The 26878-nt window shown below is 48.7% G+C and overlaps 1 protein-coding gene across 4 annotated transcripts in view; it reads right to left on the bottom strand.

The window, feature by feature from the left end:
- The window catches only part of ZNF106 (zinc finger protein 106), a 395360-nt gene that overhangs the window by 282320 nt on the left and 86162 nt on the right, over positions 1-26878 (bottom strand). For all 4 annotated transcript variants that reach the window (XM_078659625.1, XM_078659628.1, XM_078659626.1 and 1 more), the window contains one exon: positions 12177-12374. In XM_078659625.1, coding sequence (XP_078515751.1) covers positions 12177-12374 — 198 coding nt within the window. The remainder of the gene's footprint in view (positions 1-12176; positions 12375-26878) is intronic.

Here is a 26878-nt window from a genome sequence, read left to right as displayed (position 1 = left end):
TGCAGGAAAGTTATACTCCTCATCTTGTTCACCTTCATCTCCTTCCGAGCAAATGGGTGAAGGTGTTGCCCCTCTCCTAGGCTGTGGAGGAATTTGTTCAACTAGCACTGGAGTTTCTGGTGCTGGCCTTTTCCGCTTGAGAGGAATTACAAACAACTCCAGAGGCTGTGAAGTAATTTTCCTCTTGTACAGCGTGAGTTTCCCTGTGTCGGCGTCTATAAAATGCGCTGACTGCTCCTCCAGTAGAGGTTGTCGAGGACCGAAACTTGCGCTGGAAACTGTGGAGTCCTTGGTCATCAAGCGTGGTGCAAAGGCCTTCGGCGCCACCTTAGGCGGTAGAGGATCGGCATCGAAGTCATTTTCGGTGGGGCCAGCGGTTGGGGTGCTGAAGGTGTGTTCGGCTCAGACGCCGACGCCTTGTCCCGTATCCGCTTGAGGGAGTCCGAGACCTGCTTGGTAAACGAAGCGGATGGTTTCGTCGACCCGAGTGATGACCTCGGTCCACCTCCATGGGAAGAGACGAGCGTCGATGATGGCTGTTTGGCCGCCGTAGGCGCAGACGTTTCTTCGACCACTGCGCTACTGTCACCGACCCCGGCCGCAGGCGTGGACGCCGACTTCTTCGGATCGGCTGCCTTTGTTTTTTGCTTCGGGACTCCAGACTCCTGCTCGGTGCCCTTCGCCGACTTCGACTCGGCCACCTTGCTCGACACCCGCTCGAGCACCCCCTTCGAGCTTGGTTCCTTGGTCACTTTCGACACCTTTGCTGGGTCGCTAGCCTTACAAGGTTTCGAGGTGTCCGAAGACGACGGCGTCGATGGCGGAGCAGACGTAGTCGGTGTCGATGGCGTGTCGGCCATCTTTGTCTTCGTCGATACCGATGTTGTGAGTTTCGGTTTCGATTTCTGTAATGGCGGCTCCGCCGAGGTGTCGGCCATCTTTGTCTTCGTCGATACCGATTGTGTGAGTTTCGGTTTCGATTTCTGTAATGGCGGCTCCGCTGAGGTGTCCGTAGCCGGGCCGGAAGGCAGGGCCGTGGATCGAGGTGTAAGGTCGTGGGTAAGGCCGCATGGCGATCCCGTGACCTGGCCCTTGTTAGAGTACGAACGGGGCATAGCTCATCCTCCGAGCTATCTTCCACGGCCCCATATACTTCTTCGTAGTCCCCTACCTCATCGACGTTTTCTTCTAGGTCTAGGGCCACGACATATGCCTCGGATTCGGGCTGGACCTCCGCCGATGAAGGTGAAACTTGCAGTTGAAGTACTTGTACTTCTGCTTCGGGGTCTTCGAAGATGTCGTCTGGCGCCGGGGCCGACCGCTGTGCCTCGAGGCGCACCACGCGCCGAAGCTTGAGAGTCTTCTTTGACCTGAATTTGGAACAGGCCATACAGTTGGTCTCGTTATGGTCCGGCGACAGGCACTTGTTACACACAGGGTGTACGTCGATGTGTGGGTACTTCGAGCCACACACGGGGCACTTCTTGAATGGACTCCGTTCCATGCCGTCGAAGTCTTGCTGCGTCGACAGGGCCTCGATGACCGAAGAGTCACCCGACTCCTCAGATATCCGACTCGACGAGTTGGAATGTACACGAGACCGAACGCGAACAATACCGACGGGATAAGCGAAGGCCTTTTGGCCTTGAAAAGAGTGTTTTTTTTTTTTTTAATCGATTCCGAACAGGAGACGTCGAAATCACATCCGAACCCAATGGCGGAAAAAAACAATCTGGGGATGGAGTCGATGCCCATGCGCACTGTAGTCCAGGGGAGGAGCCACCTATCTCGTGATACTTCGAAGACTCTTCCAGGACAACAATATGCAATCATCCGGACCCAACACTAGGCGGCGATCTATGCTATAGATATGAATTTAGCAGCCCACATGCCTCGAACACAATATTCAGCACCCACTTGTCTTGAGTCATGTTTCTCCACTCTGCCAGGTAATGTTGGATACTTCCCCCCACCGGAGCAGGTAATGGATGAGGGGGAAGAAGCACCTCAGGGCCTAGACCCAGCCGGGCCTTTGGTCGCGGATGATGACTGCTGACCACCTCGGCCCCTCTGGCGCTTTTGGAACGGGCGCCGCTGGAACTGTTGTTGCTGCTGCTGTTGCTGTCCAGCCTGCCGACCTTGCCCTCTACCTGGGGCCCTGTACCGTCTCTGGAATGGGCGGAAGGTCTTCTTCTGTTCCTTCGCCTTTCCTAACCCGACAGCCGTCAAGGTCTCAGCCTCCGCCTTCATGCGGGCCATCTCCTCGTCTGCCTGTTTTCCAAACAGCGTCTCGCCAGAGAAAGGTAGATTGGCCACCCTCTGCTGCGCCTCGGGCTTCAAGGACGTCAGACGTAGCCAGGCGTGGCGCCTCAGGTTGACCCCATGACAGTACCCGTGGGCTGCCAGGAGGTAGGAGTCCGCAGCAGATCTGATCACTTGGTTGGAGACCACGAGTCCTTCATTCATGATCTCTTGGAAATCCTCCCTGTTGTCCCGGGAAGGAGTTCCACGAACCGTGTGAGGGACTCCCATAGGGACCGATCATAACGTCCCAACAAGGCTGAGGCACTAGCAGCCTTCATAGCCGTGGCGGCCGACCCGCAGACCTTCCTGCCCGCCGAATCCATCCAGCGGCTCTCTTTGTCAGGAGGCACTGTCGATGACGGGGTGACGGGGTGGCGCCGTCTGGATCGTGTAGACGAGCGACGGCGACTCCTGGACCTATATCTCCGTCCGGAGCGAGATCTCGATCTCCGCGGCCCCGGACCGGTCCGCGGACCGGACAGGAGGGCGCTGTGGAGGCCTGACCGGGAGCCTAGGTCGAGGGGGCCCCGTAGGCGGCGTCGGCAAATGAACGAGACAGACCTTGGCGGAGCCGGTGGAGGAGGCAGAGTATGCTGATGAGGCGGCACCGGTGGTGGTGGAGGCGTAGGTGGTGGAGGCAGTGGAGGAGGAGTTGGGGTACGTGGAGGCGGACCCCTTGGTAACGGAGGCGGTGTAGGCAACCTCGGATGGGAGGGTGAGTAAACTTGAGAGTACTCCGAGCCCGGAGACTTCCCCACTCTCCTTCTCTTCCTCTTCTGACCAGAAGGTGGTGATCTCGAGGTCTTACCCCTCGTTGACGAGCGACGTCGCCGCCGCGACCGTGGGTTCTCTGAAGTAGAGGACACCGTCCTGGTCCTAGAGCGTCTAGGCTTCTTCCTCGACGCTGAACGTCCTTTCGACGAGCGTCTCCTTCACGTCGACAAACGACTCCTTCACGTCAACGAACACCTCCTCGACGTCGACGAGCGCTTGCTCGGCGTCGATGGTCGTCGCTTCGACGTCGACAGTCGGTGCATCGACGTCGATCGCCCCTCGACGGCGATCTCCTCGGCGTCGAAGACCTCTGTCTCGACGCTGATCTTCGTCTCGACGTCGTTGACTTACGTGTCGACGTCGATGGTGACCGGCGGTGTCGCCTCGACGGCGTCTTGACCCCTCACGACAATGATGGCTCGACGACGAATCAGTCCTAGACGTCGACCTCGTTGGAGGTCTCGGCGTCAGTCCCCTCGACGTCGACGGCGCTTCGACCCAGAGCCCTGGGGAGACGGGGAACAGACTGTGGTCATTCCTTTCGACGCCGAGGCTATCAACGTCGATGGAAACCGGTGGCATTTTCTGGCCTTTTCCTTCCTGGAGAGCCCCCCAGAGGCCTGCGCACGGGCAGAGGAAGGAGCCCCTTCATGCCCAGACCCACCTTGTCCTTGCTGGCTTCTCTGCTGCAAGCCTTGGACCCTGGTCTTCTCTCTGTCCTTCAGGGTCCTTTTACGGAACTGGAAGCAAATATCACACTCCTCAGGAACATGGGAAGAAGGCAGGCACAGGATACAAACCCTGTGAGGATCAGATTTTGCCTTTTTCCAGGAGCACTCAGGACATTTATCAAATAAGGCAGGCATATTTGATAAAAGAGTAGCAAAAAACACCAGAAAAACTCCAGCAAGATTAGAAAAGGCAAAAACACGTCGAGTGAACACACTCTAACACTTTAAAAGTGCACAAATTGCAGAAATGAACCCAAAAAGGGAGAGCTCAATGCTCCAGGGTCCTGCTAGCAGGAGCCGGAAAAAAGAACTGAAAGTGGAGGGAGTTGCTGTGAGAGTTCTGGAAAGTTTCCTTAAAGGGACGGTATCCCTTTTTAAGCCATATAATGGCAGCCTATGGGGGCTTGTCTGTCCTGTCCTTCCTCTCTATCATTCCAAGGATTTGGTGAAGGGGGGAAGTGTTTTCCATGGTGAAACCTGGCAGACAGGTTTAAATGTGATATTGGTGGAATATCCTTTTCATTTCTAGTTGAAGTACTGGACAGTGTAGCCTTGCATGTATAGGCTGCATTATCTGTCTTTAATTCTCTCTTAAGTGTCTATGCACTGCTGCAAAGAAGACAGCTTAAGAGATTATTTTTGATTGCTCTGGGGTCCCCGCACATGAGCGGGACTATTCACTAGATTATGACTATACACAAAGATCCCCTACTACAGAACTTAAATTGCTTTTGTGTTGTAACTGGTTAGAATGGTTTACGTTTTGTTGAATCCTTTGTTGTATGAACCCAGGCAAGGAGCTTTGTTTTCAAGAACCATGGCCAACACATTTTCTAAAAGATATTGGTGGAAATAATGAACTTTCTCTGATGACAGGCTGAACTACGTGCACAGGTGCAGCAATGAACATCATAGCACATTGTCTAGGCAAAGCCCTGGCTCCCGATTATTTATTCTACATTTTCAGGCATGGCAAATACCAACACTTTAAATTAACTCAATATAACAGTGCCCCTTTCTCCCACAGGGTCTATAGCATAAGCAGTCATGGCAGCCAACTATGTGCAAGGTATGCCGTTCAAGCGCAGTCAAGAAAATGTATTTTCACACAAGACCTTCGCAGATAGTGGTCCTACATTACATTTGAAACCAGCTCAAACAGGATTCGGATTGTGGCACAATGGGTGTTTCTCAACGCCTGAAACGTCTCTTTTATTGCTTCTCTTTCATCGGAAAGACCTTACTATTTGCAGTTGCTGGGGCCTATCTTGTGCACTGCACACATCTGCGTAGAAATTGAAAAGATTGGAAACTGCGCTTTTTTTGACACTCTGCAACCGGTCAATCAATCAATCAGAACATTTGTAGAGCGCACTACTTACCCGTGAGGGTCTCAAGGCGCTGGGAGGCGGGATGCTGCTAATGCTTGAATAGCCAGGTCTTGAGGAGTTTTCCGAAGGTAAGCCGGTCCTGGGTCTGCCATAGAGGATGGGGAGGGTGTTCCAGGTCTTGACAGCGAGGTGGGAGAACAATCTGCCGCTGGAGGTCGCTCTTCGGATGCAAGGGACTGCGGCAAGGGCGAGGTCAGCGCAGCGGAGTTGGCGGTTGGGGGTGTAGAAGCTGAGTCTTCTGTTGAGGTATGCTGGTCCGGTGTTGTGGAGTGCCTTGGGTGAGAAGTTTGAAGATGATCCTCTTGTTGACGGGGAGCCAGTGTAGGTCTCTCAGGTGGGGTGTGATGTGGCTACGGCGAGGGATGTTGAAGATCAAGCGTGCAGAGGCGTTTTGGATGAGTTGAAGTCGTTTCAGGAGTTTGACCGAGGCTCCTGCGTAGGGGGCGTTTCCGTAGTTCAACCTGCTGCTGATGAGGGCCTGGGTGACCGTTCTTGTTTCGGTGGGGATCCACCTGTAGATCTTGCGGAGGGTGTTGAAGCAGTAGGACGAGACGGCGTTGACCTGCTTTGTCATGGAGAGAGTGGAGTCTAGGATGAACCCAAGGTTGCGTGCGTGGTCGGTGGGTGTTGGAGCTGTTCCCAGTGTGGTCGGTCACCAGGAGTCGTCCCTGGCCGAGGGGATGGAGCAGAGGATGAGAACTTCTGTCTTGTCCGAGTTTAGCTTAAGTCGGCTGTTCTTCATCCACTAGGCGACGGCTTTCATTCCTTCGTGGAGGTTGGTTTTGGCGGTGAGGGGGTCCTTGGTGAGAGCGAGGATCAGCTGGGTGTTGTCAGCGAAGGAGATGGTGTTGAGGTCGTGCAGTCGGGGGACGTGGGCGAGCTTGGTGGCTTCGGGGCGGAAAGGGGGGAGGCGGACGCTTTGGGTTCTGCCGGAGAGGATGATGGTGGTCCAGTCCAGAGCCTTCTCTCGGATCCCAGCGTCGTTGAGGTGTGTGCGTAGGGTGCAGTGGCAGACGGTGTCGAAGGCGGCTGACAGGTCCAGGAGGATGAGGGCCGCGGTTTCTCCATTGTCCAGCAGGGCCCTGATGTCATCGGTGGCGGCGATGAGAGCAGTTTCGGTGCTGTGCTTCCTGTGGAACCCGGACTGGGACGGATCCAGGATGCTGTTCTCCTCGCGGTAGTGGGTCAGTTGTCTGTTGACGGTCTTCTCGATGACCTTCACCGGGAACGGGCGCAGGGAGATGGGCCGTAAGTTCTTGAGGTCCTTGGGGTCAGCCTTGGGTTTTTTGAGTAACCGGTTGGTCTCGGCGTGCTTCCAGCTCTCTGGGAAGGTTGCTGTCTCGAAGGAAATGTTGATGGCTTTCTGGAGATGGGATGCGATGGTGGTGCTGGCTTTGTTGAAAATGTGGAGAGGGCATGGGTCTGACGGAGATCCGGAGTGGATGGTGTTCATGGTTTTGATGGTTTCGTAGTAGTTTATTTTGGTCCAGGAGAGCAGGGGGTCGGTGCGGATGGTGGCAGTGGGGACGGAGGTCTCAGTGGTTGTCGAGACGGACATGGCGTTGAAGCGGTTGTGGATGTCTGCGATGTTGCGATGGAAGAAAATTGCAAGGGAGTCGCACAGGTCTTGTGAAGGAAGGATGTCATTGGTGTTGGAGAGTTCCTTCACGATGTTGAAGAGCTCTTTGCTGTTGTGTGCGTTGTTGTCTAGGCAGTCTTTGAAGGAGGTCTTTTTTGCGGATCTGATGAGGTGATGGGGTGTGCGGGTGACGTTTTTGAGGGCTGCGTAGCTGTCTGGTGTCTGTTCATGGTGCCATTTCTTCTTTAGCCTTCGGCAGTTTTGCTTGGAGGCCTGGAGGTCTTCAGTGAACCAGCTGGCTTTCTTTGTTGGAGGGTTTCTTGATCGGGCGAGGGTGTTGGCGGAGTTGTCGATCCATTGTCTGAGGTTGCGGGCGGCAGAGTCGGGGTCGGTGGGATCGGCTGGTGGGCTCTGGGCGGGGGTGGTGGTTAGCTGGTCTTCGGTGACTTTGCTCCAGCAGCGGCAGGGGATCTGTTGGGTGCGGTGGTGCGTGGTGCGTGGTGGGTTTCCAGAAGGAGAAGAGAATGCAGCGATGGTCGGTCCAGAAGAGTTCGGTGGTGTGGTTGAAGGAAACGTGGGAGCTTGCGGAGAAGATGGGGTCAAGCGTGTGGCCTGCGGAGTGGGTGAGCGTTGTGACGAGTTGTCAGAGTCCGAGGTTTGCGAGGTTGTCGATCAGGGTGGTGGAGTTGCGGTTGTTGTTGTTCTCGAGGTGGAAGTTCAAGTTCCCAAGAAGGATGTAGTCTGTGGAGGCGAGGGTGTGTGTACTGACGAAGTCGACGATGGATTCGCTGAACCGTGGTCGGAGTCCGGGAGGTGTGTAGACGAGGGTTCCTCTGAGGGTGATGTTTGAATCGTTGTGGATCTGGAAGTGCAGGTGTTCGGCGGTGCTGAGGGTGTCGTTGGTGTTGGGCGTGACTCAGAGTGCTCCTGTGGACGATGGCGATTCCTCCTCCTATTCCATTAGTGCGGTCCCTGTGGGTGATCTTGTAGCGGTCTGGGATGGCTATGGCGATGTCGGGTGCCGAGGAGGGGTTCAGCCAGGTCTCCGTCAGGAAGGCGACGTCTGGGGAGGTTGAGTCGAGTAGGTCCCAGAGTTCAACAGTGTGTTTGCGGGCGGAGCGGGTGTTGAGAAGGATGCATCTGAGGTGGTTGCGTTCCTTCACGGTGGGTGGCTTGGCGGATCGGATGATGGTGAAGCTGCAGTTCCGGCAGGTGAAGGGTCCTTGGGTTGCGCTTTGGGGCGGCCAGGAAGCAGGAGTGTGATCGTCTGGTGTTGAGTGCGTGGAGGGTGCTGGCATCGTAGCGGTGTTGGGCGCGGACTGGCGCGGACGGGCTTGCCTTGGGCGTGCCGGCAGCGCAGTCGCACAGTGGCCGCCATAAGAAGAGAAGGTGGGAGGGAGGAGGCAGCTGGGAGGAGGGAGCGGACGAATGGGCGAGCAGGGTCGCAGGGGACGCAGCGACGGAAAAACGGGGGCAGGAACGGTGAAGGAACAGATGGCAAAAGGGCACAGGGCACAGAAAAAAACAGAGGGAACAAGGAGGAAGAAAAACTAAACAAAAGGCAATGCAATTACGAAGGGAAGAGAAGGCACAGGGCACAGAGTTAGAAACGGGGGACAAGGAGGAAGAAACAGCAAACAATTAAGGCAATACAGTTACGAGGAAACAGAAGGCAGAAGGGCACAGAATTAGAAACGGGGAACAAGGAGGAAGAACAGCATACAAATAAGGCAATATAATTACGAAAAACAGTGAGAATCACTACAATTAAAGTGAGACAACCCTACCTAAGGCCTACCGATATTATCCTAAAGGATAATAGGCCTATCCCCATATTAGATCGTTATTCATCGCTGGATTTACATGGGGTTACCAAACTGCTGCTACAAATTCGGTCAGGTTAGCCTTTGGACCCGTGTCCATCCTCTGTACTGAAACAGGTTCCAGAAATCATTGAGGAAGCCCTTACCCCATAGTTTTGTTCCATTTTTAATTTTGGTCATTTTCCTGGACCCTGGAAAACAGCATTGATCCTTCCTCTATTAAAAAAATCCAGTCTGGATCCAAAGGACCCGAGTAATTACAGACCCATCTCGCGTCTCCCTTTTCCAGGAAAAATTATTGAGAAGGCCATGAATGGCCAACTCCGCACGTTTCTTCAAACCAACTCTCTGTTGGACCCTACACAGTTTGATTTCCGTACGGAACACAGCACTGAGCGGGCATTGATCAAATCCACGGAGGAGATTAGAGAAGCCTTGGACCCTGGAGGTGCCGCAATACTTATTATGCTGGACCTCTCGGCCGCCTTTGATACGGTCCATCATGAAGTTTTGATGGACCGTTTATCTACGGTCGGGGTACAAGGCAAGGTCTAGGATCTTTGAAATCTTTTCTGACCAGTAGGACGCAAACTGTGGGCCTTGGTAGAGACAGATCTAGGCCCTTCTCTCTCCTTTGTGGAGTGCTGCAAGGGTCCTCTCAGTCCCCCATTATTTAATGTGTATGTGTCATCACTGGCAGTCTTGATTAGATCCTTTCGGTTCCACTTAACCTCCTATGTGGACGACACGCAAATTGTGTTGTTCCTTCAGAATGGGGCAGAGGTAGAGACGGGATCAAAATGCCATGACTGTATGCAGGCAATCGCAGGCTGGATGGCATCAAACTGTCTGAAACTCAATGCAGGCAAAACAGAGGTGATCATATTTGGGAACACCCCTAACCTCTGGACTGGTGGCCAACTGCAATGGGCATGCTTCCAGTCCCTGTGAAGAAGGCTAAGAATCTGGGAGTGATCCTTGATTCGAAACTCTCCTTCGGTGACCAAATCAGTAGGGCCGTCTCATCATGTTTTACATTCTTAGAATTCTGAGGAAAATCAAATTCCTCCTTCCGGAAGACAGCCTGAAAACAGCAATCACAGCGCTCGGTCTGTCACGTCTGGATTACTGCAACAGTCTCTATATTAACATCCAGAAGAGTCATTAGGTCAGACTCCAGATCGTACAGAACGTGTAAGCCAGGCTGCTAATAGGTACACCCAGGTTTGCCTCGGTGAGGATGGGACTTCGAAATCTTCACTGGCTCCCAGTCAAGCTACGGGCACAATTTAAGGCTCTGTGTACAGTTTTTAAGGCCCTTAAGGGTGTTGGTCCTGACCTTCTGAAACATGCGATACAATGGTATGTCCCTGGAAGAGTTTTGCGCTCCTCGCAAGCTAAACAAGTGATCGTTCCTCGCTTTAAGAAGGCCAGTTGGGGTGGTAGGAGCTTTCGTCACTGTGCCACAAAGGCATGGAACAGCCTGCCTTTCCATCTTAGAAGCTCAAATGAGCTCCTGCCCTTCAGGAAAGAATTGAAACCATGCCTATTTACATGAACAGTCTCATCCTATTTATTTCCAGGTAGGTAGTGCCCAGACACCCCAGGGTAACAGAGCGCTTTAGCTAGTCTCAGTAACATAACATACCATAAACACTGGCCACCAGGGATGAGGCGCAGGTGGCTTTGGTGGAGGAGGGCCTCAAACTCTGCGCAGCAGCTAGGGCTGAAGGGCAGGACACCCAGGTGGTGCTGTGTCCCAGGATGCTTGCTTCCGGCCCAGGGAGGAACTGGCCTGACAGTTTGGGCTGGACTGTTACCATGAGGAACAGGGTTAAGACTAATATGCTTATGGCCGGTCCAAACTGAGGCAAAAAAATGTTGGATTGAACCCAGATCTCTTGACTGGGGGTGGCGGGAAGGGTTGTTTGAAAAGTGTCAGAATTCCGAAGATCAATTGTTCTTAATGTAATTTCTGGGGCAGGTGCCCGAGATTTGGATGGAAGTGAAACCAGAGATGATCTCCCTGGCAAACACACCCTCATGATACCTACATGTACCTACATGTACCTCCATAGATCTATAAATGGTCCACATTTCAGGCCTGCAGCACCTCCTGTTGTTCCTTCCTGGGGCTCTCACAGCATCCTTCCATCTTGGCATACACCACCTAATGCTATTATGGTCTTGGCTTCAAGTAGTAACACTCTATCCAGCAATGCAGCACCACCAAAATCACTATCAGTTACCACACATGGCATTACAACGCAAGTCGTTTCTACGACTTGCACCAGATGGCGCACTGGACTTAGGAATAGTATAAATTACTATTCCTACTCCAGTTAGTGCAACAGCAGGGAATGTGTTGGACTTAAAATCCAACACATTCCCTGGTGTGCAACGCCATCTAGTGCAAGTTGTTGAAACAAATTGCGATGTAATGCCACGCGTGGTAACAACGCGGACAATGTAACCTCTGCGTTGTTACCAACGCGCGTGGTACTGACAGCGTTGTAAACGCTGTCTCCCTACATCTACAGCCACTCTCAACTACTTCCTCCAGCATCTAAACTACTACTATCATCACTGACTGTACTACCACCTTTACAACCAACATTAGTATGAACACTGCTACCATCACTGACACCAGCAGAACCGCCACAATGTTCTCATGTATTTGTGTGCATAAAAGAATTGTGCATTTGAAACAGTTTTCTATGACAATATGACTTTTCTCTAAACAATGAGAAACACAACCAAATACAATGTCAAAACACCACTGTCACATGCTGTTCTATTTCTACAGAACCACACAAGTAACAAATGACCTATGCAAACACACCCAAACATACCAGCTATAAGGCAGAATGTCCGAGTGAAAGGACAATACTTCAATATATTCTTCACAATAATGTGACTCACCTTTAAATGAGTAAACAGGGACACTCAAAGTGCTTCAATGTTAGCATAAGACTAGGACGTAAGGTTAGGACTCCAGTCTTTTGTTTCGAGAAGCAATTACTTAATCAGACCTTCTACTTAAAGGGGGAGACGGACAATATAATGTAACATCAACAATATACACCAGACGTACCCCACCTAAGTTCCCCAAACTGTCCCACCTGATCCTATTGTGTTCAGGGCTCTAGATGGAGATGTAGGACCCCCAACTCCAGGCTTTTTACTGTCTCGAAAGGTCGGTCTGTGGAGGGAAGGTACGCTTCGGATGTTGCTTGCACTGCATACCTAATAGTTTTCATTACTAAATTGTTATTATGTTAGTGTCAGCCTCTCTTTGAAATGCTGTATAATGAAATTGTCACAAAAATGTTATTTAGCAGATATACCGGGACCACAGAAGGAGTGGGAAGCTGGATCAACATTATAGTTCTCGTTTTTTTACAAGTAGGAAATACTTCAAACATTTCCATTAAACAGAAATGTGGTTTCATATTTCATCAGTCCTGTTAAACTGTGCAAAGCAGACACAAGCAATGCCACTCAAAGGTCTGGATGAGCATTCTCACTCCCCAAAAGTAGCCCCGAGTTGCTTTCACAACATGAAGCTTCTTACCTGTTTTGTTCCTTTCGCTGAGTGATGAGCTGGACAAGCTCCTGGTCGAAGTACTCCTCCTCAGCCTCCTCGTTGCCTTCCTCCTCTCTGTCGTAGGCATCGGTGTTGTCTTTGTGCAGCTGGCTGGAGATGTGCTTGGCGTACGTCGACAGCCCCACCACCGTCACCTGGCAGACCCGGCACTCATGGCTACTGTCCCTGGGGAGAGAAGCAGAGAGGGGACATTCAATTCTTCCCACAGGCATGGCAGGCCAGAAAATACAAGCCGGCGCTGCGTTTCTTTAAAAACTCGGCGGCCCCGTGCCAAACTTTGTCTGCTTCGAAATGTTGCGTCTTGATCGGCATGTGGTAGAATCAGATACAGAAATGAGATTTTCACATTTCCAAAAGTCGTCAAATTTGAAAGGTGCTTCTCCAACAACTAAGAGGTAATATCTTGCAAGAAATTTAGTTTTTTCTTAATAAAAAAAAAAAGAATCTTCTTAAATTGTTGAATTTCAAACAGAGGAGACACGGGAGAGAGGAAGAGGAGGAGGCTGAGTTGGGGAGCTTGGGAGCAGCTAGCGGCTGCTGCTCCGAGTCACCTCCATGCCGCCAGCTGCTGAGGGCAGCCTGGCGACAGGGTCTACATTTATGCCCCGTGGCTGGCGCATGCGCTCTGCGCGCGCCGAGGGCTGGGTAGAAGGGTGAGGAGCCTATGACAGGCGCGTGTAACTGGAGCAAAGGACAGCTGGGCTCCCCGCCCGGAATCCTAACACTCCGGCCGATGAAAGGCCGCCTCCAGCCAGGCCTACTTTTTGGGACGGCACGAGGGCCGAGTTCTACTGCAGCGTGCTCGTCTAAAAAAACAAATGCAGTTTAGCTTGTGCTCCTCACCCGTCAAGGAGTGAACGGATATACTACAGGGCCGCTCGAGGAGCGGAAGAAAAGGGTGCACTATTTAAAGGTGGGCTGGTTGGCTGTTTGACCACGCATGCTTGCAGCGCTTCCCTCATCTAAATCTAAAACAGCTAAAATGACATTCATTGACATCGCAAGATGTGATATTTCAGGAAACAACAGGTGTAATTTTCAAGACCTCGGTATAGAAATATCTAGTTTCAGGAAATGTACGGTGACGGTACGATTTGCTGCATGTAGGAATCCCGTGGGTGACAAACTGCAGGCAGTCACTTGTGGAATAAAAAAATGTGTGCCATCAGGCAGGGCCCATGAAGGCCTAGATACAGGGCAAACAAACACCACAGTACAGTTTTAGAACAGGCACATCCCAGGCAATGAGCGTGGGGGCACTTACAGAGGCCATGCCTGCCTGTCTGACCCAGGCCACGAGAGCAGCAGCCCCTTCCTGCGCTAGAGGAGGCCCTACTGAAAGCAGTTCTGAGAGCAAGTAATATTGTGTACTGCCCCACAAGGCCAACGCTGAACACAGGCCATACCACATATGTGGGCTCACACAAGCCATGGGGTCCGGGTAAGACATATCTAGAACCTGAAACAGATTGGAAGTGTAGAGCGGCCACTGCTCTCTCAGTCTAAAAAAACATGGCAAAAGCAAAACCCAAATTATCTGCAGCATTTGATCTCAGGGCGGCAACATCATGGCATCTGTACCTAAGGGGATCCTTTGTACATGTGTACACAAAAGGTATAGACTAAGGGGCAGATGTAAGCTAGATCATCAGTAGACTGGAGAACGAAGGACGACCAGCAGAAGAGGCATTCCTCGACGGTGAGGATCTTGTCCTTACAGTACATCTAATCCACCATGCAGCAGACTGACGGGACAAGAGACGAGGCAACAATTTTAGAACTAACCTAGCAAGGCTAATTTTTTCATAAAATGACCATGGTGAAATTAACAGTTACCAATAAGGTATGCACAGGCCACAAGTCCTAAAAAACAGAAGTGGCTGGACTAACCAAGATAGGCAGTATGCAAGTGACATCGTAGCATGTGACATCACAGATTGCAAAATCTTAACATGTGACATTACAGCACGTAACTGGCATCACACATAGTGACATCGCAGGAAGTGGCATCATCCGTAAAGTCAAAGGAAGTGACATCACAAGAAGTGCCATCAGATCTTAACACCTCACACAAAAGTTTAGCAGGTCTGTCACAAATACGTGAGCGCATTTTTAAATAAGATTTTACACCAGGGTTGTGCCAAGAAAATGATGCAACCCCGAAGCAAAGTCTAGGTCTCAATATATATATATATATAAACCACCGCTCCAAAGGACACCGCGGAACGCAGCACCCTCACGGAGAAAGAACGGACAACAGTCTTAGGTAGCAAGTTAGTATCTTCTTTATTATTTTTCTTCTTTCATAAGTGCAGCAGTAGTGCCCTAGACCGGACGCGTTTCGGCGACCCTGTCGCCTTGTTCACCGGAAATAATATATATATATATATATATATTTTTTTTAAAACTCGACCATAAATAAATTGACAACATGGAGAACCATGGCACTAAATATGTTCAGCTTAAATGTTTGCAAAGTCTGCATTTTAAAATATTTTATGGTGTTAAGGCACCTGCTGCAGTAATCTTTGTGTGGCTAGTAAATCTCAGGGAATAATAACAATGGTAAAATAACTCTGGAGGTGAACTTATTTGCTGGAGAGATCTGTGCTTTGTCTAAGAAATAAAACAAAACAGTGGTATACCAGTACAGAACAACACATCTGACATTCTTACAATGCATGTGTATCTCTTTATATACAGGGACTGAACAAAGTCGAAACCATGCTTCACTTAAGTACTTGTGAAGTAATAACAAGCTGTGTGCCTTTGTTTTCCCTCCATTGCATTCGGCTCTAGGAGTGAGGCTCCAGATAGCTCCCAGCCAGGATACTTTAATAAAAGGAAGCATAATGAGCCCTTAACTTTGGCCTTTGTTTTGTGCCCAGCTGGAATTTAAAATAAAGTCCCCTTGCGTCCTACACATCGCTGCTCAGAACAAAGTGCCACAATTTGTTGGTGTCTGAAAATTACAACAGGACAAGTTCAGCATATTTCAGTGGGGTTCAACTTTTTGACCAGGTAGATGATGTCGACCTAGTGTATGCTAGACCGGACAGCCTTGGGGTGGTCTTCCCCTCAATTTTTTGCTTACATCCTCCACTTTTCTGACCTCGGTTTTGCTGGTATTAGGACTGTGTACTTGAATCTGTGCACTTTACCACTACTAACCGGTACTAAAGTGTTTGCTCTCTCTCCTCTAAACATAGTAATATTGGTTCATCTCCAATTGACATATTTAATGTACCTATAAGTCCCTAGTAAAGTGGTACTCCCTGTACCCAGGGCCTGTAAATTAAATGCTTCTAGTGGGTCTGCAGCACTGATTGTGCTACCCACGTAAGTAGCCCTTTAACCATGCCTCAGACCTGCCATTGCAGAGCCTGTGTGTGCGGTTTACACTGCCATGTCGACGTGGCAAAATAAATCTTTTGCCAAGCTTAAACCTACCTTTTCTATACATATAAGTAAACCCTATGGTAGGCCCTTGGCAACCCAGAGGGCAGGTTGTCATGTATTTAAAAGGCAAGGCTTGTACTTTTAAGTTTTACAGGTCGTAGTAGAAAAGAACTCTCAAAGTGTTTTTTAACACCATCAAGGCCTATTTCTCCAAGATTACCTTATTACATTTTATAATTGTCATTTCCAAATGTGAAGAGATATAACCCCCAAGGCTGGTGTCTCTGGAATCCTAATTTAAAATCCTAACTGATGGTGAAGTTGGATTTTAAATTACAATTCTGAGAATGCCACTTTTAGGAAGTTATATGAAAAAGCAATTTACCAACTACACACTTCTTTGAGTCCTCTATTTTGAGGAAAAAACCAAGTGATACTCCTGGGTTAATTGGGTATATTTCACTCGTACCCTTTTGTTTTATTATTTTCAAATTTTCGTTATTTCATGTATGAAAAGGACACTTAACGTTTTGCTTCATTTACAGTTTTGCTTCATTTACACATAACACAATACATTTCTACAACAAAGATACACCATTTATATATACACGAGTATTTTTTTGATATATACACAAACATTTGTTATCTTGGAAAGACCAGAGTCACGCTTTCGACTCAAAGGTTAAATAAACAACAAGTTAATGCACCCAATGTTTTTTTAAACAAAATAAACCATAAATTAATTCAGTGGTCTATTAGGCAACTGATGTCTATTCTCTTTATGTGCCGAGGCGTTTCGAACCCGATGTATTCAGTTGTCGGGTTCTCCTCAGGGCTCTGTCTTTTAAATTTGTCTGTTTTCCAGCAATCGCCGGTCCGCAAGTACTATTTTGTATTCAACTGGGTTTCTTTGACTTTGAACCTCAGATTGTCGGTTTAGTCTTTTTGTAATCTTCTGTTTATGTCCTGCTTTTAATGATAATGTTTATCCTTGCCGATTGTTCACAGCCTGGCGTATATCGAATTTCCACATAGGCTGCAATCGCTCTGCGTGTGCTCTTCGTATTATGTCAAGCAGCTATTCTCGTTCTGGGCCAACAGTCGTTCTCTTTATTTCGCGGCGATCCGATGACTTCCTGGTCAGTCTGTGGATGCAGGAAGTTGGCATTTTCTTACTTTACTCATTTGGTGCCTTCCGCTTGTTGCTGATCACATGTCTGGGGGGTGGGGGGTTGAGGGGACAGCTGGGCTTTGTGTATTCCCCCTAGACAGCTACAAACAACGGGAGCTTAGGTGTGGCTTGATGTGCCATGCTAGCAGGATGGGAAGAAGGAGCAGGACCTAGCCTCTCTTACACCTGAATAGGCTGTGTCCTGTCCCCACACACAGGTCTGCATACCCCACTATAGTGAGTCTGAAGTCAGGGAAGGACCTATGTGCACTTCAAGGACCTGTGTGCACTTCAAAGACCTGTCTTGGAAGGCCCTGCTGGTATAAGTACTGGACCCCAACACCACCACTTCAGTACACTTCTGGACCTCTGAAGACTCTGCCAGGAAGAAGGATTGCTGTTCTGCTTAAAGGTCTGCTCCTCTGCTGGACTTCTGTTTTGCTGAACTCTTGTTTTGCTGTACTGGCTTGATAATCTTGCTGCCTGGTATAGGGGACTGGAACTGCATTACATGCACCCAGAGTGACTCCAAGGGCTGGCTGGCTGGCCTACTGATATGAAGTCTCAGGGGTATAAACATGTATCTTAACAAATACTGAGACATTGCTTATCAAACATTGTGTATCTCACTTTGAAGGGTGCTGTTCATTTCTTTAAAAAGTCTAGTTTGTTAAGGAAGAAAGGTTTACCCTATCTTCCTTGTTGGGTTTGTATAGGGATTACATTCCTGTTTCTAGCACCTTCATGTTGGACTTAGTCGTGGTATTTAAATAGTGGTGCAAACATCGTTGCCTTAATCCCTAAAAATAAAACAATTCCAACCAACCTGCTTCTGCACCTGGACTCTGCAATCTGTGAGTCTGCCCTGCCAAGCGGTGCCACAGCAGTCCTGGACCCTTGGAATTGGGCATAAGGTGTTTCAACAGTGGAACTGACGCAATTTCTGCTGAGCGATCTATCCCTGAGCAGAACCAACGCATCTCCTCGGCTGAGCGGTGCATCTTTACGCGTGCATTGCCGCTGTTGTGCAGATTGTACCCGGTGCAACGAACTCACATCCCAGCTGTATTTTGGACTGACGCATCACCTATGGAACAGACAGTGGGTGACGCTTTTCCCGGTCTAAGCACTTCGCATCCCTCGTCGATGACAACCTCGCTGACAACACCGAATCTCCGCATCGCAGCTCACTGCTCATCAGAACAGACACATCTCAGCTGCACCTCACATCCTTGACATCAGCCTTTGCATCGCCAGCCTCATCATCAGGATCCTCAGCGGCGACGCATTAGAACCGCGCACCGCAGCCTCGTTACGTCTCTGAACCAATGCTTTGCCTCTTCTGTGCAACACATCTTCGAGGCGGATCCATGCATCACTGCGCAACCCGGATTTAAGGTACTTTGGTTCAGCGGACGGAACTGGGTCCCAATAGCTGGCCTGCGCTCCATCATAGGTGGCCTGAACTTTTGACTTTGTCCCATATGGTGTGACCAGATATCCCTCAATAGAGCTTTGTGCTTTTTGGTGCTATTTTTCACTTTAAACTTTAAAACTCAATATCTCAAGTTCTACTGATTGGATTTTTGTCGTTTTGGTCTTTTTTTTATTTATTAAATAAAGTTCTATTTCCCTAAACTAGTGTTGAATCTTTTTGAGTGGTATTTTCACCGTTTTACTGTTTGAAGTGTTAAACAAATACTTTGCACATTGCCTCTGAGTTAAGCCTGAAAGCTCTGTGCCAAGTTACCAGAGGGTAAGCACAGGTTAATTTAGGGTGTGCCTTACCCAGACTAGGATTGTGGTTACTGCTTGACCAGGGTTTATATCCCACTCAACCAGGAACCACATTTCTAACTGTAGCTTTGGCAGTGGACATACGAAATAGTCCCCTCAATGCACTGCATGTGACCTCCAAAAGAAAGTGATACGAAAATGTAACAGCATATAGTATATTACGTAAGGAACCAAGAGGATGATCCAAGTGTTGGAATCTGCTTTCCATGAAAGGAAGCCTGCATATATAATTTAAAGACATTCCAAAGAGGGGAGGGCCTTCGCCAGAGGAAGGCTTTGTAAAAAAAGAAGTGAAATACCATCACCTAATTCACCTGAAACCCAGATAATAGAATGTTAGGGAGGAACAAAGGATGAGTAAAACGGACCAATCTGTCTTTCTAAAAAATTGAGAAGGTTGACAACACAAGTTAGTTACATTTTTACTGAGTAGAGGTATATAGGATTTCAGCTATAAGATGTAGTAAGCATAGAAGCAACCAGCTTTCAAGTACTCCATCAAGCAAGCAGTTACTTATGCTGCAGGAAGGAATGTGGTTTCACTCAACCAAACATTAGAGACACAGCTGGTCACATACCAAAATCAGTCTTCTAGGTAGATAGTCAATCACTGAAGAAATGCTCATTGTGGCCGAGGAGGTGTTAAGAAGGTAACGAGGAAGAATGTAGCAGTGCAGGAGACGTGGATGCTTGGGGAAGACCAAGAAATCCTATTATGGAGGATCGGGGTAGGTGCATATGCTAAGATACTAATTTGTATTAACTATTTTGGGAGGTCTCTAGTCCTCTTCCTCAGTCAGGAGGAATGCCTTAAGCATTAAAGGAAGAAAGGCAGGGAATGGGACATATTTCCTTGACACTGATCATGTACATCTTGATCGTCCTTCTCAGCCTCATTTTGCTTCCATTTAGAATTTTTAAAGCACCTTGATTGATTAAAACAATTAATTCATAACTGTTGCTTCACAAAAAACAAAATAATTTTTTTGCTCTTTTTCAGCAACCATATAATGAAGTGTAATCAAAAGATATCAGGCACCCCTAAGAGAGGATACCAGACTGCGCACATTTGTATAAGGCATCCTGGAACAAAGGAGAATGTTATAAAGACATATCCAACAGTCCAAACCGGATGTTTATCACCCCACTCAAAGAGGGTCTGTTCTGAATAGACTAAAAAGAAATACATACAAAACGTGTATTTATCATGATTTCCAACTAGGGTTACCACCTGGCCGGTTTTCTACTGGCAGCATCGGTATGATGTCCCGGCCGGACCAAAAATAGGTAAGATCACCTGAAGCTGGTATTTTTAACCCTCATCTGTACATACTTCAAACAGCAAATATAAACAGAAAGAACTTTTAAATGTGTCCTAGAGCTGCGCCAACGACCCCTGACTAATAATGAAAGTAAACAAAGGCAGAAAAGTCATGTTACAAATGGAGTCATACAGTTTTATTTAAGGTCCTCTTTAGTATCATGTCCAAGTTCTTAAAGCAACAGCAAAAGGCTGGATTTTTCACTTGGAAAGGTGGCAACTCTATTCCCTACACCTTACAGGATGAATCAGTTGAACGGGTTTAAAATCTCCAAGTATTAAAATGCAATGGTTTGTGTTGTCTGTACATTAGTAGGCCTTACTACACATTGGCTACTGTATCCCACTCCCACTGCAAAGATAGTTCAAGGGATGGCCTGCATTTATCGATTACCTGCTTTCCAAGAAAATCCTATGTGGTTTCCGCCCCCACAAACATTTTGAAACCAGGGAATGCTTAAAGGAGGCTCCTTGCATTCTCTCCACATAACATCCACATCATGGCAGATCACATCCGATCTGTACGGACCCCGCTAAGAATTCCTTCCCTCCCCTCTAAATGGAAAGAACTCTCCTTCCACAAACATTCAGCGACCGTGTCGGGCAGGGCCAAGCAAGCCCTGCATCTATTCTTCCGCCTATTACATTAGGAGTGGGCGATTGCAGAATGCACAGCAGTTCATGCTGCATTTGGATTGGCACTTTAGGACACCCACACCAGATTAAGAACATAGGCCACACCTTGACTTGTGCGCTCAGTTGCACACTATATATTGCAAGTAACAGAAGTTAGACTGTCACACACGCAAGTAATGCAGTTCTTTAGTAAATGTAAATGGAGTGAGCTAATCATATCAGATATCAATAAACAAACATCAGACCACAAATGTCATTACTTATCCATATCTTCAGATCTTCTACTTCCATTCTACAGGTCACCATTTTCTATGCAACATTTACGTTTTTTCTCTGTTTTTTATTTATTTATTTTTTTTAACATTTTTTTTATTGAGCAGAAACATAGATTGACCAATACACTTATACACTAAGTTAATTTCATAATTGTACACCATTGATTTAAATATTTGAATCTTCTTTTAACAAAAACTGTTGTGCCATCAAGGCTGTCCATTCATTTGTTGTCTAAAGTGCAGTGTGCAGCTGTAATTCAATCTTTCATATTATATATTGCGCCCGATTTAAAACATTAAAACAATATAAAGTGCTGTCGATAAAATACTGAGTTTTATTTTCAATAAAGTGCATTTTCCTGTCATCTTTCCCAGTTTGCTCTAAATCTTAATAAAGTGCATTAACTCAAATTCAGGCCTTAGCATCAGAGCCATTCCTAGAGCAAAGTGCATTGTGCTTAAACATATTAACCTATAAATACTTTGATACATTTACCCTTGTTGACTTTATCTCATCCATATATTTCCAGTTAGAAAGACAATCTTGTCCGGATGAACAGCAAGGAAACGAGGTTTAGAAGAAAGAGCCTGAAGCTCACGCACCCTGCGAGCAGAGGTGATGGCAACCAGAAAAGCAGTCTTGAGAGTCAAGAGTCTGAGAGGACAATTATGTAATGGCTCGAAAGGAGCACACATAAGGTACGTAAGAACCAGGTTCTAGTCCCACTGGGGCATTAAGAAAGGAATAGGAGGAAAGAGGTGACTAATGCCCTTAAGAATTATTTTTATAATAGTACGGCTTCCAGGAGGGACTTGGCACTGTTGAGCAAGCATTGAACCTGGCCCTTCTGATTGGTAAATATGTGGGGGCTAAAAGCGGTAATCTTTATTTAGTTTATGTTGATCTTAGCGCAGTATTCGACTGTGTTATCCATTCCAGGCTGTGGTCCATTCTTGGCGACTTGGGGGTAGATCCCCCTCTTATTAAATTTCTCCGCGAACTCTATTCTGACGCTACTGCGTGTGTTAGATATGGGATCGGCGGTGAACTAACTCCATCATTTCCCGTTGTCAAAGGAGTTAAACAGGGCTGCGTCCTGGGTCCCTTCCTATTCAACCTATACACCAATGGTTTGGAAGCAGCCATGCTTGAAGGGAGTCAGGATCTTCCAACTATTAATCAACGCCCCATTCCCGCCTTGTTATACGCGGATGATTCCGTAATCTTAGCCAGAACATTAAACCAGCTACAAAGACAGCTAAATAAAAACTGCCAATTCATGCTCTCTTTAGGTCTAAGAGTGAATAAAAACAAAACCTTCGTTATGCACTTAGGACCCAGGGCGAAGAACCCTAAGCCAGTTTTTATTGACCAAGTTAGGTTGGAATGTACTAGGGAATATCCTTACTTAGGAATTTTAGTTGACGATAAACTATCTTGGAAACAAGCCATGTCAAGTAAAAAGCTTTTCTTTCAAAGAGCAACCTCAGCCCTAGTCTCCTTTTCAAGGAAACTGGGTAAACCTGCCCCAGCAGAGTTGCTAAAAATTTATCACGCCAAATGTCACAGCGTAGCAACCTATGGCGCAGGGGTTTGGGGTTATGCTCCCTCAGATACCTTGCAGACGGTTCAGAACGGGTTTTTAAAATATCTACTGGCACTACCTCAAAGTGCCCCAACATACGGTTGCCATATCGAGCTGGGTATTGACTATCTGACAGACAACATTAAATGCCAGCCGATTCTGTTATGGCACCGCATTTGGTCAAAAACGCAATGCCATCCCACCCGCTCTTTGATAACCGACTGCTTGACCTTGGCAAACTGGAATAAAATCCCTTGGCTCCTGTATGTCTCTAACTTCCTTAAGGACCTGAATTGTACATCTTATTTCTTAGAACCTACCATACTGGTAGATGTCACCAGGAAAGACCTGAAAAAATTGTGCTTAACCCATCTGAGAGAATTACGCCTCTCACAAGAAGTAAGGAAATCCTCAAATGTACAGATTCTTTCGGTCCAGACTGTTTTGGGTATTCAACCATATTTATCTTTCCACCTAACTAACCATGAAAAGTATGTTTTGACTAGGTTTCGTTTTAATTCCTTTTTCCGCCTAGTTACTTTTCCAAAAGTGCAGGACTGGTCGCATAACCTCTTGAAATGCCCTTGCGATGGTACATCATCTCAATCTACAATTCATGTAACACTGTTCTGCAGATACTATGAGATTTCTCGCAAGCGCTGGATCATTCCTATACTCAGGAAATTGGGTCTGAGAACGTGTCGGCCCGCTTATCTGGCACTGCAGTTTCTGGATTCTCAATATATTGCCAAATGTGTAGCTTGCTTTTTAAAATCATGTCTAAAAACCCGCTGTAAATATTGAAGCTTTTATTTTCTTGTCCTCCAGTTTGGTATCCCAATGAATTGTTTTTAAATCAATGGTTTTTAATGTTAAAAGTCTTCTATTGTTTTTAATGTAAAATTCATTGTGACTTTTTTTATGCATTGTAACATTTTTTTTTTCCTGTACTTTTTATGGTTTCATTACGTGTAACCGAATAAAAGCTTATGAACTGAACTGATTTTTATATTAAGGGACTTTAAAAGAGAAGGCTGATCAGGAAGCCGAAGAAATGCTGAAATGGCCGAAATATAGCCTTTGAGGGTGCCCAGAGCAGAGCCCTGCTAGGCCAAAGAAAGAATGAAGAGGTGAACCTCTGATAGAGCGGCAGAAAGGGGATCCACAGCCTTTGCTGTGCACCATGCCACAAATTTGTTCCATCTACAGGCGTATACCTCTTTAGAGGAGGGGCGCCTGGCTGCCAAAATAACATTACAGACTTCGGGAGGAAGGTCGAAAACTGTAGCCGCTCAATCTTCACACAAGGAGATGGGGATTGGACAGGTTCGGGTGGAGGACCTTCCCCTGCTGCTGCGACAGAAGATCCTCCCAAAGAGGCAGTCTGATTGGAGGATCGATAGCCATGTGCAATAGCTCGGGATACCAGACTCTTCGTGCCCAACCCAGAGCCAAAAAGAATGACTTGGGCCCAGTCGCGCTTGATGTTCAGCACTCTGGACAGAAGTGGTATAGACGGAAAGGCGTATAGAAGACCGCAACTGCACTCGCGACGAAAAACGTCGCCGAGCGAATTCCGCCATGGAAATTCAAACGCGCAGAACTGCTGACATTGCGTGTTCTTTTCGGTGGCAAACAGATCTAACCAAGGCTCTCCCCACTGCTGAAAAAGACCTTGCACCACCTCTGAGTTAAGACGCCATTCGTGATCCATCGTGGACCTGCGGCTGAGTTTGTCCGCCCTGGCATTCAGGGAACCTGCCAGGTGTTGAACCACCAGCGACATGCCCTAATGGTCCAGCCATGTCCAAAGGCGGAGAGCCTCTTGATATAGGGTCCACAACCCCAACCCGCCCTGTTTGTTGCAGTACCACATGGTGGTGGTGTTGTCCGTGAAAACCTGCACTACTCTTCCCCGAACAGAGGGAAGGAATGCCTTTAGTGCAAGACAAATCACCCGGAGCTCCGGAAGGTGGTCCGCCAGAAACCAGAGGCCTCTGATCTCCGCCTCCCCCATGTGGCCACCCCATCTCCCAGAAGCGATGCATCTGTCACCACTGTGAACTCTGGTTGGGGAAGGGAGAGGGATCTGCAGTTGACCCAATCCTGATTCGTTAGCCACCACTGCAATTGTGTGCCCACTGGAACTTCAGTTCTCACTGCAGAGCCCGCATATGCCACCTGGCATGATCAACCAGCAGGATGCAGGAGGCCATGAGGTCCACCAGCCTCAGGGTCATTCTGACCGAAGCGCGGGATAGAGGCTCCGCTGGAACTTCAGTTCTCACTGCAGAGCCCGCATATGCCACCTGGCATGATCAACCAGCAGGATGCAGGAGGCCATGAGGTCCACCAGCCTCAGGGTCATTCTGACCGAAACGCGGGATAGAGGCTGAAAGATCGGAATCCTAGCCTGAATATCCCGGACTTGCTGCTCGGGAGGATAAACTCAAAAATGCGCTGTATCCAGAACCACCCCGATGAAAAGGAGCTTCTAAGAGGGAATCAGGTGTGACTACGGCACGTTGATAGTGAACCCCAGCGAGTACAGGAGGTTTGCAGTAGTCTGTAGGTGGGAGACGACTGCCTGGGGCGAACTCGCCTTCAACAACCAGTCGTCGAGATAGGGGAAGACTGGAACCCCCGATCTGTACAGATGAGCTGCGACCACCAACATCACTTTCATGAACACCCAAGGGGAGCTGGTAAGGTCAAAGGGGAGCACGGTAAACTGAAAATGTTCGTGGCCTACCGTGAACCGTAGGTAACGCCGATGGGCAGGCAGGACGGGGATGTGAAAATATGCATCCTGCATGTCCAACTCTACCATCCAGTCTCGAGGGTCAAGGGCAGACAGGACATGAGCTACTGTCAACATTCTGAACTTCTCCTTCCGGAGGAAGCCGTTGACGTCCCTGAGATCCAAGACAAAACGCATGCCTTTGTCCTTCTTGGGTACCAGGAAGTAGTGGAATAACAACCTCAACCTACTTGTGGCAGAGGGACTCGCTCAATGGCTCCCTTGGCCAAGAGAGCCGTAAATTCCTGATGAAGAAGGACCAGATGATCCTCTGACATACGATGGAGTGTGGGTGGCATGGATGGAGGGGTAGTCTCGAAGGGGAGGGAGTAGCCCCTTCGGACTATCTGCAAAATCCACCGGTCCGGCGTGATGATATGCCAGTTGGGGAGGTGATGGCGAAACCTGCCGTCCACTGGAAACTGGTGGCAGTGAAAGGTCGGACTAGGAAAGTTTGGAGGCTGCTACAGAGGGGGCGCTGGTGGACTGGCCAGCCCGCTAGCCCCCAGACCCACGACGCTGGGTCCCACGACCCTGGCCACGCAAAAGCTGGGCAGCGTGCGCAGGCCTGTGGCTCTGGGTCTAACGTGGTGAGACACTCATTCTGTAGCCACAAAAGGGGCGAAAAGCAGACTGTGCGGGGTGAGAGTTGGTAGCGAGGCCCATGGACTTGGCCGTAGCCCGAGAATCCTTAAATCGCTTGAGCGGGTTGTCCGCTTTGTCGCCAAAAAAGCGACGGTAATCAAAGGGCATGTCCAAAAGTGTTGATTGGACATTACCCGAGAAGCTAGTGGACATCAACCAGGCATAGCGTCTCAGGGCTACCAACGATGAAATTGTCATGCCTAGCTAGTTGGCGGTGTCCAGCCCACATCGTATGGCGAACTTCGCTGCATCTCTACCCTCAGCCACAACACCGGAGAGAGCGGCCCAGGCCTCCTCTGGGGACTGTGGCAGCACCTGCACGACCGTATCCCAGACAGAGTTGCTGTAACGACCCAAGAGACATGCAGTGTTCACCGACCGCAGTCCTAAGCTGGTGGAAGAAAATATCTTCTTCCCAAGATGATCCAGGTTCTTGGATTCCTATCTGGTGGAGCAGTAGGGAACGCGTCTTTAGAAGTTGAGGGTTGGACCATCAAGCTCTCAGGGGTAGGGTGTTGGGAGAGAAAAATGGGGTCGCCCGGGGCCGGGCTGGGGCAATCTTCCTATCCACAAAGGCCCCTGTGCTGGGCTTGGACCAATTGCCCAGAAGGATATCCATGAGGGCCTCACTAAAAGGCAGGAGGGGCTTCGAAGAGGCCGTTGCCGGTTGAAGCACCTCGGTCAGAAGGTTAGTCCTGACCACCATCTTAGGAAGCTCAAGGTTCAAAGCCTCAGCCGCCCTACGCAACACCACAGCGCAAGAGGCTCTCTCCTTCATAGCCAAGGTGGGGCGAGAAAGCATGCCAAGGTCTGGGAAGGTATTCAGACCACTACCCTCACCCAACTCTTCTCTCCAGTCCAGTTCACTCAACTGGTCTGCTAGAGGATCAACAGACCCCTCCCAGTCCTCCTCACCCTCTTCTGGCTGCCACTCAGAGCGATAGGGAACACCAGGATAGAACAGTGGTACAAACAAAAGTACCGGTCGGCGCCAGGATCCGGCGTCGGTCCGTCTCCGTGTCCAGGTCAGGGTCGACGC

Source organism: Lissotriton helveticus, chromosome 9, assembly GCF_964261635.1.
Source record: "Lissotriton helveticus chromosome 9, aLisHel1.1, whole genome shotgun sequence".
NCBI lineage: Eukaryota > Metazoa > Chordata > Amphibia > Caudata > Salamandridae > Lissotriton > Lissotriton helveticus.
This window is presented reverse-complemented; position numbering and strand designations above follow the sequence as displayed.